This window comes from Lepisosteus oculatus, chromosome 15, assembly GCF_040954835.1.
Source record: "Lepisosteus oculatus isolate fLepOcu1 chromosome 15, fLepOcu1.hap2, whole genome shotgun sequence".
Lineage (NCBI taxonomy): Eukaryota > Metazoa > Chordata > Actinopteri > Semionotiformes > Lepisosteidae > Lepisosteus > Lepisosteus oculatus.
In genome coordinates, this window is record NC_090710.1 from 6,589,122 (window position 1) to 6,604,029 (window position 14,908).

The 14,908-nt window shown below is 34.3% G+C and overlaps 1 protein-coding gene across 16 annotated transcripts in view; it reads right to left on the reverse strand.

Moving 5' to 3' along the window:
- mbnl2 (muscleblind-like splicing regulator 2) overlaps positions 1-14,908 on the reverse strand; it is an 84,205-nt gene that overhangs the window by 4,017 nt on the left and 65,280 nt on the right. For 5 of the 16 annotated variants that reach the window (XM_015363407.2, XM_069179146.1, XM_069179148.1 and 2 more), the window contains 4 exons: positions 10,289-10,342; positions 9,649-9,802; positions 8,154-8,189; positions 7,105-7,199 (listed from right to left, as the gene is read on the reverse strand). In XM_015363407.2, coding sequence (XP_015218893.1) covers positions 7,105-7,199; positions 8,154-8,189; positions 9,649-9,802; positions 10,289-10,342 — 339 coding nt within the window. Of the gene's footprint in view, positions 1-7,104; positions 8,190-8,724; positions 9,421-9,648; positions 9,803-10,288; positions 10,343-14,908 lie in introns of those variants that run through there. The other 11 variants (XM_069179151.1, XM_069179156.1, XR_011181680.1 and 8 more) reach the window with 11 other exon arrangements.

A 14,908-nucleotide genomic window follows, 5' to 3' on the forward strand; every position in this document is an offset into this window, starting at 1 on the left:
AGCCACTGGTGAGAAATGTTGCCAATTACATTTCAGGTAATGTAGAAACCTATGTAATGTGAGACACAGCTTGTGAGAGGAATGATTTCATTGTGGCTACATGTATACCTCCAATTTAAAAAGATGCAAAGTGAATACACGACGTTTCAGAAATGCTGAGAAACAGCCACCCGGTCCATCAGAAAAATAATGGTAAAGAAAAAAACAAAATTCGAACAACACTTTCACTTGTCAAGCGAACAGAGGCTCTGGACATATAATGGTGTATTCTAGCATTGTACTCTGTAGGTAACACAACATTTCCTTTGAAGCTTCTTTTGTTTGCGGTAGATTTAAGAAAATAAAAAGCGACAGCGACACAATGCAAACAGAAGCAGCCCTTGTCCCTGTCACCAGGGAAAGCCAGTGATCAGCAAGGCGTCAGGTTAATTTAGCCAGCTTCACAGCAGCATACCTGCAGTGGACAGTATTTTGAGGAAGAACAGGGGTCTGATTTAGCCATGACCGATGAGTAACACTTCCACTCACTCAGGTACAGGACAGGGCATTAGCAGGTGTAAACAGAAAGACCATGGGAGAGGGGGAGTTCAAGAACAGAAAAGCAAACATTCTAATCATGTATACAGACAGTGTTTAGCTGTGCATCAGTATGAGTGAAAGCATCCATTACAGCCTACTTTTGTTTACTCGATATAACTACCAGAGTTTTAGCATAGCAGAGCCTAATTTCCAGTTGTTGAAAGAGATATGACCAAACAAAAAAAAACAGCAAATACTGTCCACAGAGGCCATAAGGTGTATTTATGGAAAGAAGTCAAAACAGAAGAGTGATTTATATTTGCAAGGAAGTCAAATGTACAGTTAGATTATATTTGCAGCAATTAAGCAGCTAAAATGGTAAGTGACAGACATTTCTGGTAACAGTCCAGACAAGAGTATGAATGCTATAAATCTACAAAGCAGATTAACATCACAACTCTTTAACGCTTATTTTTTACTTGTGCCAGTAATGAAGTTGTAATAAAATAAATTTTGGGTGCTAAAATTATTCCTAATAGACTTATACAGTATATAAGTCTATATATACATATACATATACATATACAGTATATACATCTAGAAAGCAAACTTTACACAATACGTTTTAATGACAAAAAGTTTACTGTAATCTGCCTTCTGCAAAGTCTGTAATACAAATTTGACATGACTCTGACAGCTTTACGGCAACATTTCATTTTAAATTTAGCTTTTAAAGCTAAATATCCATAAAATAAAGCTTCAGAATCACATGGCTTGATACAATCAGGACTTTTAACCATCCATTATAAACTACTTTAATTGCCAGTTGCTTTTAATTTGACAGTCTATTTGTACTCCCAATCAATGGTAAGCCTTCATCAATGCAGCAGGTCTGTAACTTGCACTGTGCAGGTTATTTTTTTCACTTAATCAAGGCCATAGACAAATTATCTGGAAACAGATGAAATGGAGAAAAATGTACATGATTCCAGTATATATCTGTACAGCAGGTCTACCTGGATTTATCAAACTCCCATTCTTTAGAATTTACAACAACAGACCATAAAAGAATAGGATTTCAAAATCCAAAACTCCGGGCAGAGCTGAACAATTTGATGCAGAAACAAAAATCTAAATTCTGTGACTTCTAAGCAAAAGGAAAAAAGATGTGTTTAACAGATCAAATACATAATAGTACATCAGATTCTTACCGTTTACGATGCACATACTCTACTCATCTGATAGTTTTTAATATTTAAACGTACAGGAGTTTTTAAATTTGTACCGTAGTATTTAAGTGAAAGGGATAAGAATACCACTTATAGGTATGACATACACTAATTGCATTTCTGGATTGAATTTGTACCCCCAGTAAATGCAAGCCTACACTACTACCACTAATAATCTAAATGCAAGCCTACGCTACTACCACTAATAATATTATAAAATATTTTTTTAGTTGAATACGAGATATACTGCCTAAGTTTATTTAGTAAGGTTTCAATGCTTAACATAACTGGCAGTCAACTAAAACCCATTGTCATATGCATGCACTCGTGAAGGCTGTATAATGTATTTATATACTGTATATGAAATATTGCCTGAAGAATAACCAGGAGTTCAATGTTCAACACCTACACGTAAAATGAGAGCTATTGTTTGTCTACCAATTGTGCAGGAAAGGTAACAGTAATTTCATTTCACATCAGTAGAGGGAGCTGCAACAGGGCACAGAAAAGTGCAAGAGTGTGCATCATCAGACATTCATATAAACTCCTTTTTTACTAACAAATATAATTCTGTATATTACTAAATCTAAACAAATATTTTACTCTCCCAAGTGAAACACTAAAAAAATTAATGTTCTTATTATAGAGATGAAAATAAACACCATTTTATAAAATGTTGTTTACAATAAAATAAATGCCTAAATGTTTCCCAAGTGGCCTAAAAGTAATTATTAAAATTTAACACCTGAATACATGGCAGATTTCTTTTTGGAAATATTTGTGCTTCTACATTATGATTTCTATGTGAATTTATCATTTTGTTTGCACTTACAGTTCAATGAAGTGTTCGGTTCAAACTCTTTTACTACCATAACCATTAGTAAAATATTTCACAACTCACTCTGAATTATTTTGCTCATAAATACCTCAAGATTAAGTTTTATGCAAAGACAGTATATATATATAAATGCTTTGTGGTTTTTATCAACGGAACCTGTGCACACAACCCATATAAGCTGAAGCTCAGAACACACAAATACAGTGAAACTATATTTATAATAGAAACATGTTTGAGCCCCTTTACAGTTTACAGGATCTTGATATGCAATGACAAGTTTAAGGAATACACCTTTCCACCACAGGAACCCAGCTATAAATGAAAAAATTCACACTCAGACACATCACTGTGCACTATGACAGTCTGTATAGGCAAGCATTTGCAAAGAAGTTTCAAATCAAATGGTATAACCCAAGATCTTCTAATGTTAATATATAACAGAGCTATAGATTTTATTCTTGCATAAACAACATCCATGCAACAAAAGATATTTTTTTTTGCTTCTATGTAGAGTAACATGAAAAAGCAGAAAATTTAATGTCATAATAACAAAATACCAACTGTTCATACTGTATCTGCTTATAGGGGTCTTCAGAATTAACAATAGGAGTCACGGGTTCATCATTCTAATATGTACATTAAATATATATCATGGATCTGTTGTTCCATGACTTACAACACTCAGAAAGCTAATGTGATTATGTGATTGAGAGTTCACATAATGATGTCTGTAACATTTGGATTTTGCTCTCCTTCTGTGTATCTTGATTTTATGAAGTTTAAAATTTATATTGAACATGATGAACACCAGGGAAGTCCACAATGCACAGTCTAACTTCTAAATCCCTTTATTCTATTGTGTCTCTGTTTCAGACTGTGTAACATATACTGGGGTTTCACAGCAGGCTTATACTGTATTTTTTATTAAGGCACAATATGATTGTTTTGCATTATCTCACCATTTTTTGGGGGGTATTTTGAATCCCTATTGTTCTGTCTAGAAGTAAACAAAAAACAATAGGTCGTGGCTTGGTGATTAGGTTAGGTACAACTAATTAGGCCTATACTGTACCACTTTGTACTGATGTAGCTGTAAGGTTGTGGTTCTCAAGAAGCTCAACTAGTAAAGGCACATTAAGTCAATGGGTATACTCCAGGTGAGGGTTAAGCCATGAACTACTGTAGTTGTTAGAGGGATGGCACACAACAGAGCACACTTTGCTGGAACTAGGTGTACTTGACCCAGTCAGACTGTCGTCAGCTTGCTGTGAAACAGTGATTCGTATGACCTGCTGGGATCCAATGAGCTTACAGCCACAACAGTGGAGAACTGCATTAATCCTCCAGTGAATGTGACTTCTGCTCTGATGCGTGTTTATGTGAAAAGTGGGCATGCATGCAAGACCTTCCCTTCCTCCTGAGCTATTGCAAAGATTGCAGTGGTAAAGCAAGTTGGTTAACTTACAAATTGGAGAAAGATCTGGTGAATCCAAATAAAACAAAAATGATGAAAGAACATTAATACTCTCAGCACTCATATCCATCCGTTTCTTAACTGCTTTATCCGACACAGGGTCACAGGGGAGCCAGAGCCTATCCCAGCAAGTAATGGGCACAAGGCAGGGTACATCCTGGATGGGATGCTAGTCCATTGCAAGGCACACACACTCACACCTGGGTCAAATTTCCCAGAAGCCAATTAACCTACAGTATCAGTATGTCTTTGGATTGTGGGAGGAAACCCACTCCAAAATGGGAAGAACTTATAAAACTCTTTCATGTAGACAATACCACAGGAACTGAATCCAGGGCTCCAGAGCTACAAGGCAGCAATGCTAAGCACTGCACCACTGTGCTGCTCATGTTCAAATGCTTTACAAACATTAGTGGAATAGAAGAAAAAATGTTTTCATACAAGAATGTTACTAACAAATCACTGCTATTACCACTGCTCAATCGTTCTGAAAAATACACAGTCATGGCAATCAGGTACTATATGAACAAAACTACATTTAGATTAAATCTGCACCTTTTGTGTCCACTTCCTGGAATTCCACCTAACTGAAGGAATAATACTTTAAATGGGATGGTTCTGTGCCCTTAAGTATTTTAATCAGATTAAAGCTGAGTGATTCATGATTATTTGATAATGTTCTTACATTACCAAATCAGCACTGATATGCCAGTGATATCAAAAAAGTTGCTGAATTAATTATGTGTTGCTGCCCTTTTCTGTTCATGGCTATTAAGATGTATTTTATTACAGTATGTGATATGAACACTATAGCTTTTGGTATTTGGCATTTAACAGTGAAAATACATAGATACATTACTATACTGCACATCTAACTTTATACATTCAAACACAGTGGAAGCTATGAAGATGGGCTTTTGAGAAGTATATAAGGTAGAAGCACTGTGTGTTTATTTTACAACATACAGTATACTGTAAAAACTAATGTTTTTTTATTTGTTATTTTATCATAATTAAAAGCTGTATGGAACTACAAACATCTCTGTTGTGTCGACTAGAATATTGTTGGGATGTCCCCTTCAACAACTGGAGAAGATAAATGTGCAATAATATCAAATAAATATGTAATACTCACAGTTTTATTATAATTATTATAATAATACACAATATGTAAATATACATATTGTTTTATCATTATTATGTATAATTGCATTAATATAATAGTCATTATCATTATCAACTGGTAAAATGTAGAACTGAAATGAACACTACACAGATTCTGGAATCAGTGATCTGTATCACCTGTAAATACAGCTGTATGGATTGGTACGGCAAAATGCTCAGTGTTCGTTTTAGTGTTTTTAACTAGAATATAGAATCTGTCAAACGAAAGGAAAAAAAAAGGTGAAATGCCAGACACTAAATACTGAATTTATATAAATCATTGTTGGGAGTGACTGACACTATGTCCTGCTATCAAAGTCTAATTAGTGTCCTTTTTAAAGCACTTTCGTTTTTCCCACAAAGTTAACTATATATTGACACAGTGAGCCATTCCACAAAGAAACCTCTGTTAATATTTAGCAGATTTGAGTAGTATTGTATTTCTGAAAGAGTAGGGTAGCAGTGAGTTTATCCAATTTCCAAGTATGGAGAGTTTTTTATCACTACTACAGTTGATTACAGTTTTGCCTGAGTGCAACATAAGTCAGTGCATTATTTTGTACAACCGAAATGGCACGCAATAGAGAAAGAACTAGAATAGGTATACTTGCACAATATACATGTAGAATATTATCCTTCAGCTTCATTTTATTAAACTAATATAGTTGATGCAGTCTAAACACTTGCCAGTCACAATCAATTAAATTATCATTATAACCTAAGCATAGGAAATGAAATCAATGAGTAATATGGATTATGCACATTTGAAAAACACTTAAAATACATAATACATACTGACTATAGCTAAACGCTAATTACAGAAAAAATAATACTACAGTTAAACACTAATTACAGGAAAAAATATGACAGCCATGTAAAACAAACCATTAAATTTTTACAAGTACTAATACTTCTTCTGACATCTTCTTCTACAGTAGGTTATGTTTGTTTCAATTGTTACTATAAAAGCAAAAAAATAAATGCATGTAGAAATATACCAGTAAAATGGAATCTAAAAAAGTTATGCATGCAGTGTTTATAACAGTAAAAAATGGGAAATCAAAACATGTTTCAAGGCTATATGCAACGATAGACTTTTTTTTAGAAATCTCAAAGAAGAAAGTGCAATTGCCGTGAATCAACTGTGAATTATGTGTGTGTCAGTATTCGCTCATTTAGTGTGGTTGCTGGGGTTTATTATATCACTTAATTTGCAGATGTGCCTGCTGGGAGAAGGAGGTTAAAATACTGGAGCTCCTGGCATCAGAATCACTGTGGGCTGGCCATCTGAGTGCCTGGTCAAACAGGAAACTAGAGCCCTGTCTGGTGGATTACAGATACAGTAGGTCCTTCCATTTTTAGCTTTTTCCTGAAGGAAACTTTGCTCCTGTTTCTGAAAAGTGCTAATTCCTTCTCAGTCCTTCCTTCAGAAAGCACCCTTCCACCGAAGGGAGAGGGTATCTAAAAACATTTCCTGTGCGTGGTAGGCACGCCTCCTTCCTTTTACAGATGAAATTTGGAATTCAAAGTATGAGATTGATTTCACACTGGACAGACATTTTTCTGAATGCAGATGAAAAGGGAAACTTGGAACATTAAAACAAAAAGTAAAACAACGACATGCAAAATAAATAAGGAAGTAATGCAACACAACTCAACTACTATTTGCAAATGTGAGAACTCTAAATAAGTGCTTTTTTCTCCGCATTATTGAAAGCCCATTAACGAGCACGGTTACGTTTGGATTTTATAAAAAAATATGTTCATAAAAAATGAGTAAGAAAAAAAAGTAACACAGGACGTCCCAAACTGTTATTTGAGGCGACAGTCCTTATTTAGAGCTCAGGGATTTATGAAAGAAAGCTTTAAAAGGAGCAAACCTGATTGGCTGGTGCTGTTGCTGCGAAGGGGACACTTGTGGCAGGAGTTGTTGCTGCAGAGACAGTAGCAGGCGTAGCACTGTACATCATGGGTACTTTTTCAGGAAGGGAACCATGGAAGCAATGACAAGGTAGGTGTAGCATTATGGTAACCATGGCAACAGGTGTGGTATTTTGTTTTTTGCATGGTGAATATTATATAGCGGCAAGCCATCGTTAGGTTAGACCAGCAGATGGCATGCAATCACAATGCAAAGCAAGAAAGCATGGGAGAAAAATAAAAAAAAGAGGAAGAAAGCTGATTACAATCACAATTAAGGAAATTTATCAATATAATCAGTGATTCCCAGAGAAGTTATAAATAGCTTGCAAATATTTAGAAATATCAGTCATAGTCAATTTTTAGGAACGTATGTTTTATAGCATTTCAATAACTGCAAATATTAGAATAATAAAAAAAGGATGTTCAAAAGCTGTTGATATTCATTTTAAAGTTGCTGATGCTTCAATTATCAGAAACTGTGACGTGTTTTCAGTGATACTCCGACAATCCTCTGGGAAACTGATAAAATTTCCTAGTACACAGTGCACAACAAAAGGCAAATTACCTAATATTAAACAACTGATCTGCTTGGAATTTTAGTCTGGTGATTTATATGTTTTTGCTACAGTAAGATTCTGCCTGCAGAAAATGAAGGAACAATCAAAGGAAAAGAACAAAATAAAATAATTGTAATAACAATCATGACAAGAAAAATAACAATAAACACTTGGGTGCTGTCATTATAGAAAAAAAAAGTTACAGAAGACACTGTGATAGGTAAACTGTTCAGAAGCTGAACCTGATCATTCAAAAAATATTCTCTTACAGGTGCATTAAAAAGCAAATTGCTTTTAAATGTTCATTGAAAGTACATACATTTAATTTTTTTCAACAAAAGAAACTTTTTGGGATAGAGCAACATTCACCATTTCTTTTAAAACAACTGTAAGAGATGTTTCTCTTTCCCATTTTCAAGTGATATCAGAAAAAGAAGGGAGGAACCTACCAATGCTGGTAGCAGGAGTCATGCACAACACTGACCCTGTATATCATGCAGTGAGAAGTGAATAAAGGTTAATAAGGGAGAAAAAAGGTTAGCTGAAGTTTGTTTAAAGCATGCCTTACATTTGATAAATGTTTCAATTGTTTCCATTTGGCTCATTTGTAGTCTTTCTTATGCATCTAGTAAGAACGTTTTTCTCCATGGGGTTAAGCAAGACTTGAATGCTCGCCCAGCCAATTCAGAAATGAAGAGGATCACCTCAGGAAATACTACAAATGACCAGAAATTAACAAAGAGATACAAAAATGCCAAATAAACTTCACCCCAGATTTACTGTGACTTTAAGAGCAGAAACATGCAACATTTCCACATGCCCACTTGTAAATACTTCTAGAGATACTGGAATAAAATTAGTAACAGCATTAAGGTAAAGCTTCTAGCAGAATTATAGGCAGAGGGGAAACATGTTGTATACTTATGTTACTGGGAATTAGATTACATGATGGGCATGAAGCTATAACAGTAAAAGGAAGTTCTTCACTGAACAAACACTAGATTCAAATCAGTACAGAAATCTAAGCAGGCCAGGGGCATAAACTGTGAATGACCCCCATTTAATCACTTTAAATATTCACTTTGGTGTTATTTTAACCTAGAGGACAAAGAAGAGAAAGTAACATGCCACTTGATGTGGAATACATTTTATGCAGAAGTGACATAAACAAAGTGTGTACATATGGTATGACAGCATAAATTTCTAATAACACTTAATGACGATAGCTGCTAATGCATTATTTACCAAGCCAGTACTGTAAATTACCTTTTGTAGATACATAATCTGAAGCTTACAGAGCTTACAAGCATTTTACAAGGATACAACCCAAATTTACATATCTGTCCATTAAGTTGGCTTTTTTTGTCATCAGCCATGTATTACAAAGGTTTACAATGCACATACTGTATAGGAATCAAACTGTTTTGATCACCAAATTTCCTTCTTATACATTACAGCTTGCAGGAGAATATTGGATAATAATATTACATACAATGGAGGTCAAAGTTTAAAACTGTTAGCATCTTGCCATAATATTGTAGACTACATCATATGAATTAATAAAATAACAATGTATAAATGTTTCAAAGCTACTTTATATCTTGTATTGCAAGATGTTTGCTTCTAAGGATTTTTTTCCCATCATTTCTTCTTGCTGCATAAAAACCCACGATTACTTCCATGCATGGCTGTCAAACCACATGGAATGCAAACAGCCTTCAGACAAAAAGAGAAACACATGAGATCCTTATTTCACTTTGTTGCAATACGCTATCTCCTACTTTATTACTCTGCTCTTGGCAAAAAGAAAATAATTTGCACCCTCATGCTTCTGAAAACATCTTTAACAACAACAACAACAAGAACAGATTTAAAAAAATGAAATTTGACAGAGGTTGTTCATCTTAAGGGGTTTCAATTAATTGAAATAACAACCAAGCGTACCTGTGGGAATGAATGCTGTAGGCTGCTGTAACTGTGCATTGGCAAGAGCCTGTTGGTAGTGCAAAACACTGGGGTTAAAGACTGTGCTGGTACCATTGCTTTTTTCAAGTGCTGGTCTCTTTGGTAGGGGCTGCAGGACTCCAGGTGGGAAAGCCTGTTAAATCAGAATGTAACATTAACAGAACAATGTAATACAATTACTGTCACAATCAGTCAAGTCTGACATTTGCAAAATAATTTTGTTTTTATCGAAACTTTACAAAATTACAAAAAAATTCACAATGGTATAGTAATTTTATTTGCACAACAATAGAATATTCCATTCTTAACAAATTACTTAGTTATAATTAACTGAAACCTAAATCACATTCATTCTAAAATCTTATAATCTTTGCTCTCTGAAGTGCAGTATTATGATTTTTTTTTTTTTTAACATAAAGCAACACAGAGAATTCTTCTGGCATCTGAGAGTTATGCTGAAGTTAATTACTCTAGTTTATAATAACTGATGGTAGATGATTCCATACACAAATACTGGATGAGACTTATTGCTTTAAAAAAAAGCCAAATTAAATTCTGTGAGTTGCTACAGTACATTTAAAAAGCTACATGCAAAGCAAAAGGTGAAAGGTCAAAGTACCAGATCTACAGTTGCCTCGAGGGGTCGCTTCATTGCTTTGGCAGTCGACTGAGTCTTTAAATAGCAGGCAGCGAGCACATGATGGCAGTGGGCCAATGGGATTCAAGCGTATTAACATACAGGTAAACAGCAAGCAGAGGTGCATCATGGGGACAGCATTGCATTGTGGATAGGTGAGAAGGAAAAAAAAACAAAATAATCTGAATGCAGTATACCACATACAAAACAATAGGCATGCACATAAACAAAAAAAATTGTTTCAAGGAAACATATTGCTACGTTCTGAATTAGTACGGAAGCAAAAAGCATCTAAGATACCTTTGTTAAAAGCGTAAGAAATTTCAAAGATATATAATTCACAGTACTGTAATTAATAAATTAAGTTTTTCTTAAACTGTTACTTAATCATGTATGCCTTTGTACTAGTTATCAATACCAGATACACTCATAATGCAACTGATTTACATTATATTTTATCATATTGTTTGTCAGAATACGAGGACTCAAATATGTGGACTGTTATAATTTATACACAAATTGAAGGACATCTTTATTCATCATAAAACTACATAGTGGTCCCTAAATATTATGTAGAAGATGTGACCTGCAATGAAAATTAAAAAAGTGAAATCCTGTGGAAAAACTACTGTCATGTTTCAACCTTTAACCTTTTGAATAACAATGAATGCACCATCTGTTGACAGGAGACTACTTGGTTTCCATCGACTGAATGGAATTGATTACTGGGCTTCTAACAAACAATAATAATTGGACCATAATTAGGATTTAAACTACTTTATTGTTCAAATATTGGTTTTTAAGTTTTATTAGTTAACAATGTACTCTTATGTAATGTCATGCCATAAGTAATGAGACAAATAGAGCAGAGGTCATGTTGCTTCTTTAACACACTTCTGATTACGGGGCAAACATTGATGTCACTACGAGTTAAGAAGTAATGTATAAAGGTCAAGATCAGCATCCACTGCATATAAAACAATGGAGGTTCCAGCTGAATGTCCTCAGCTCATAGAATCTTAACAGGTACTTTTCATGTATTGTTTTCAGGAGGGTCAATTTGAGATATTTGTAAGCCAGACTGCTCTGCAAGTGAATCATCATGGCTGAAAGGGCAAAAGAAAAGGTATTTGGCCCAGTCATTCATCAGTTACACTGGAAATGTATACACATTCCTTAGAAGAAATGCTGAATTAAAAACTATTGACATCTTCCCAAAGTTATGATACAAAGCATGTTTTAATGTAGTTTGTTTAAATTCTGTCATGTAAAATGTAGGCTAACTTTCATTAATTGGACATTTCAAGCATATTTCATATATCTGAGATTCAGACTTCACATTTTATAGTTCCCTGCAATTTGAAGGACAACAAGTATTTCTGAGTAATTGCTTAACTGACTGAGATAGTGCTTCATCGCTGAAAATTGTGATTAGCAAGTACTATATCCTGCCTTTGCTTAATGAAACCAAACACGTATTTTTCATAAGAATGTGGAGCTCTGTTTTTCTTGCTTGTACAGTGTAATATTTTCATTCTTGTTCCTATACTGATCTTGTATTTTATTAATAAAAGTATCTTAAAATGAAAACTGTCAGAAAAATACAGCCCTGAATTTTGAAAGAAGCTTACAAGTACATTAAATCATAACTTTTCTAGTTTCATCAGATTCCTTGACCTTTATTATCCAAAACACTGCTTTATTCAGAAACATGTACTGTATGTGCCCATGACCTGTATGTCTGCTGCCTGCTTCCTAGCATGATCATTTAAGAGAGTATCTGTATAGCTTTATAGAGTTCTCTCCTTTTAACATCATGCTTTAATGATATGCAAAACAAAGACAAAATAATAGTGACAACACATGGAATAAAAAATGAATAGAGGGTCATTTTTGTCACCTGTAGGTACATCTTGTTAAAGGCAAACTGCAAATTATACACCTTGTGCAGTTTTGAAAGAAAGACACAATGTCAAAGATAACCCTCCCCTTTTAAAACACAGAAATGGCCATGCAAAATGACTTCTTGCTTACACAAATGGAAATACAATGATGAAACAGGAGAGAGATGTGAGTAATAATTTTGAGCTAATAAAAATGGAGAGTTCAAATTATAAAGCATTATTGCTTCAAAAAGCTTATTATGCTAAGCTTATCAAGCTTGGGAACTGAGTGCACCTCAGGCAAGCCAGGATAATATAAAACACTGAAGACAGACAGAAGAGCAGACAACATACACACTACAAATAACAAAACAATACAACAAAAGCTGCAAAAAAAACAAAACGAGAAGCAGCAGTGCAACAATGCAGAGGGCAGTAGTCTTAGTCACATCTCACAGAATACAGAGTTCTGGAAATAGTGTTCAAAACTGTTTGAAACACATGTCTTGTTAAAGTAAAAACACAAAGATTTTTCCTGCAATGTATTGCAAAGCACAACAGTTTTTAAGTGTAGGTCTAAACAAAGTGTAAATCCCACCAAATAGGTCTGAGGGTTTTGGTTTACTTCAATTTGGGTTTCCCTCTGGCTCTTAGTGAAAAGAATTTACAGTAGCTGTGTAGAGATGTTTGTGAGTAAGAAATAATATAAAATCTGGTGCATCTTTATATTAAATTCAAGACTCTGGCCTAAAAATGTGTAAAAAAGACTTTTACTTTCAAGTATATTGCAAAAGTCCCTTGTTATCTCTGTACATTTCTTTACACAATACACACAAGGGACAGGCATCAGGGATGGTCCAATTCTGGTCCTGGAGGGTCAATACTGTATGGCACTTTTTAACAAAATAAATCGGCTCATTATTGGCTTAACTGAAATAATTGAACAGCTTCTCCCAGCTCTGCATGTTCTAACTGCTGTTAGAAAGTGTGTAGAGATGCTGCGCTCCAGGACCAGGGCTGGGTGGACATTCTTGCATTAGATCAATCTGGACTGGATATTGGCTCTAGTCTCTAGTGTTCCAATTACACATTGTTGTGTTCAGCAACAACCACACTATTAGTGCTATGAGGCAGCCCAGTCAGGAATGGGATAATGCACCCAACAACTACTTATGTTTTTTTTAATGCTAAATGTTTTGTAATGGAAAATCTTGCCACCGAACATGTGCCACCGATACTTGAAAGGCAATATGCCCTGGCACTAAAGTGCAACAAAACAGGTGAAAAAGAAGCAAAAATGCAGCACGCAAGTGGTCGAAGATACCAGTTGCAATACGGAGGGTTGCACAGAGAGAACAGAACACACAACTTGTTTGAAAGTCTCTTCTATATTAAAACAATGATCAGCTGTGGTGCTAATGAACAGAAATCAGGCACACCGTACCAGGATCATGGAATTTAGGAGAAAAACACCAAATGATGTAGACTGAAATTTTAAACAAGCCATTACAAAAGTGGCTAGAAATACAATTAGCTCCAATGGGTTACTTAAGGTGGAGATACAAACCAAACACCCTTTTTAATTTTTAAGTTTCCCAAATAATAACTCACTAGACTTTATTAAGAAATATTTCTTGTAAAGCTGGGCTAACCAGCTAGAATTTAACAATTGCTCATAGCTTTGCTTTTATCTGCACTTGGATGTAAATGTAGATGAACTACCAGTATAATGCATTTTCAGGAATTAAGAATTTTTTTTTCCTTATTTACAGTGTGTTTATAAAAACAGAATATTATTCTTAAGTAAACTTGGGCACCAAAACAAATTATATACATAATTCAGGATGAAAAATATTCTAAATAAATAAGTTGTTACCATGAGAAACTAAAATATACCATTATCCATTTATTACTTTATATATTTTTAAATTGAGTGAATATCTATGAATGAGCTTGAACCACCTGAATTCTTTTAAAGTGCAGTGAACTGTTGAAATATAACATTTTATATTAAACCACCCCGCCAAAAAATAATTTGGAGGGAACTTCCCTTTAAAATTAATAAAAGGGGCATTAATGCTGTGTAAGTACAAAACAGTGCTCCACATTGCTCTCCTTAGAGTATCTACAAAAATTATTTAAAATAATACAACACCAACAAAACAACAACATTCTTTGTTGGATGACTGAACTTCTACTGAGCAGGTCTACTGTATGTACATGTAAATTTAAAAACACCTGTAATATTTTTGTAAGCAGGGTGATGTTTAAAGTTTGTCAGTTTGTTCAAACAATCAGGAATTTTGGTTATAACTCCATAGAAAAATCAAGCAAAAGTGGATCATTTATTGCTTTGTTCAAGTGGTCTAGTCTTTTTAAAAACAGTAAACCCTCTATTTATTGGATTTAACAGACAAAATCTGCTAAGGGGGAATTTTATCTGTAAAATTAGAAACAGCAGATTTTCCTTGCAATAACATATTGTTTACGATGGGTGTTGTTTGTGTCTTGTGTGTGTTACAGAACAAAAAATGATCATTTAAAAATAAACTAAAATGATAACAATAATTACAATATGTAAATAAATCTCTGTAAAATGCAAACGTAAAAAAGGGTAAAAATACTGTAAATACTATGCAAGTTTAAAATTCAGGAATATCAACGATGCACTATAGGGGTAGGTCTATTGCTTATGATGTTTGTGTTTGATATGCTTTAG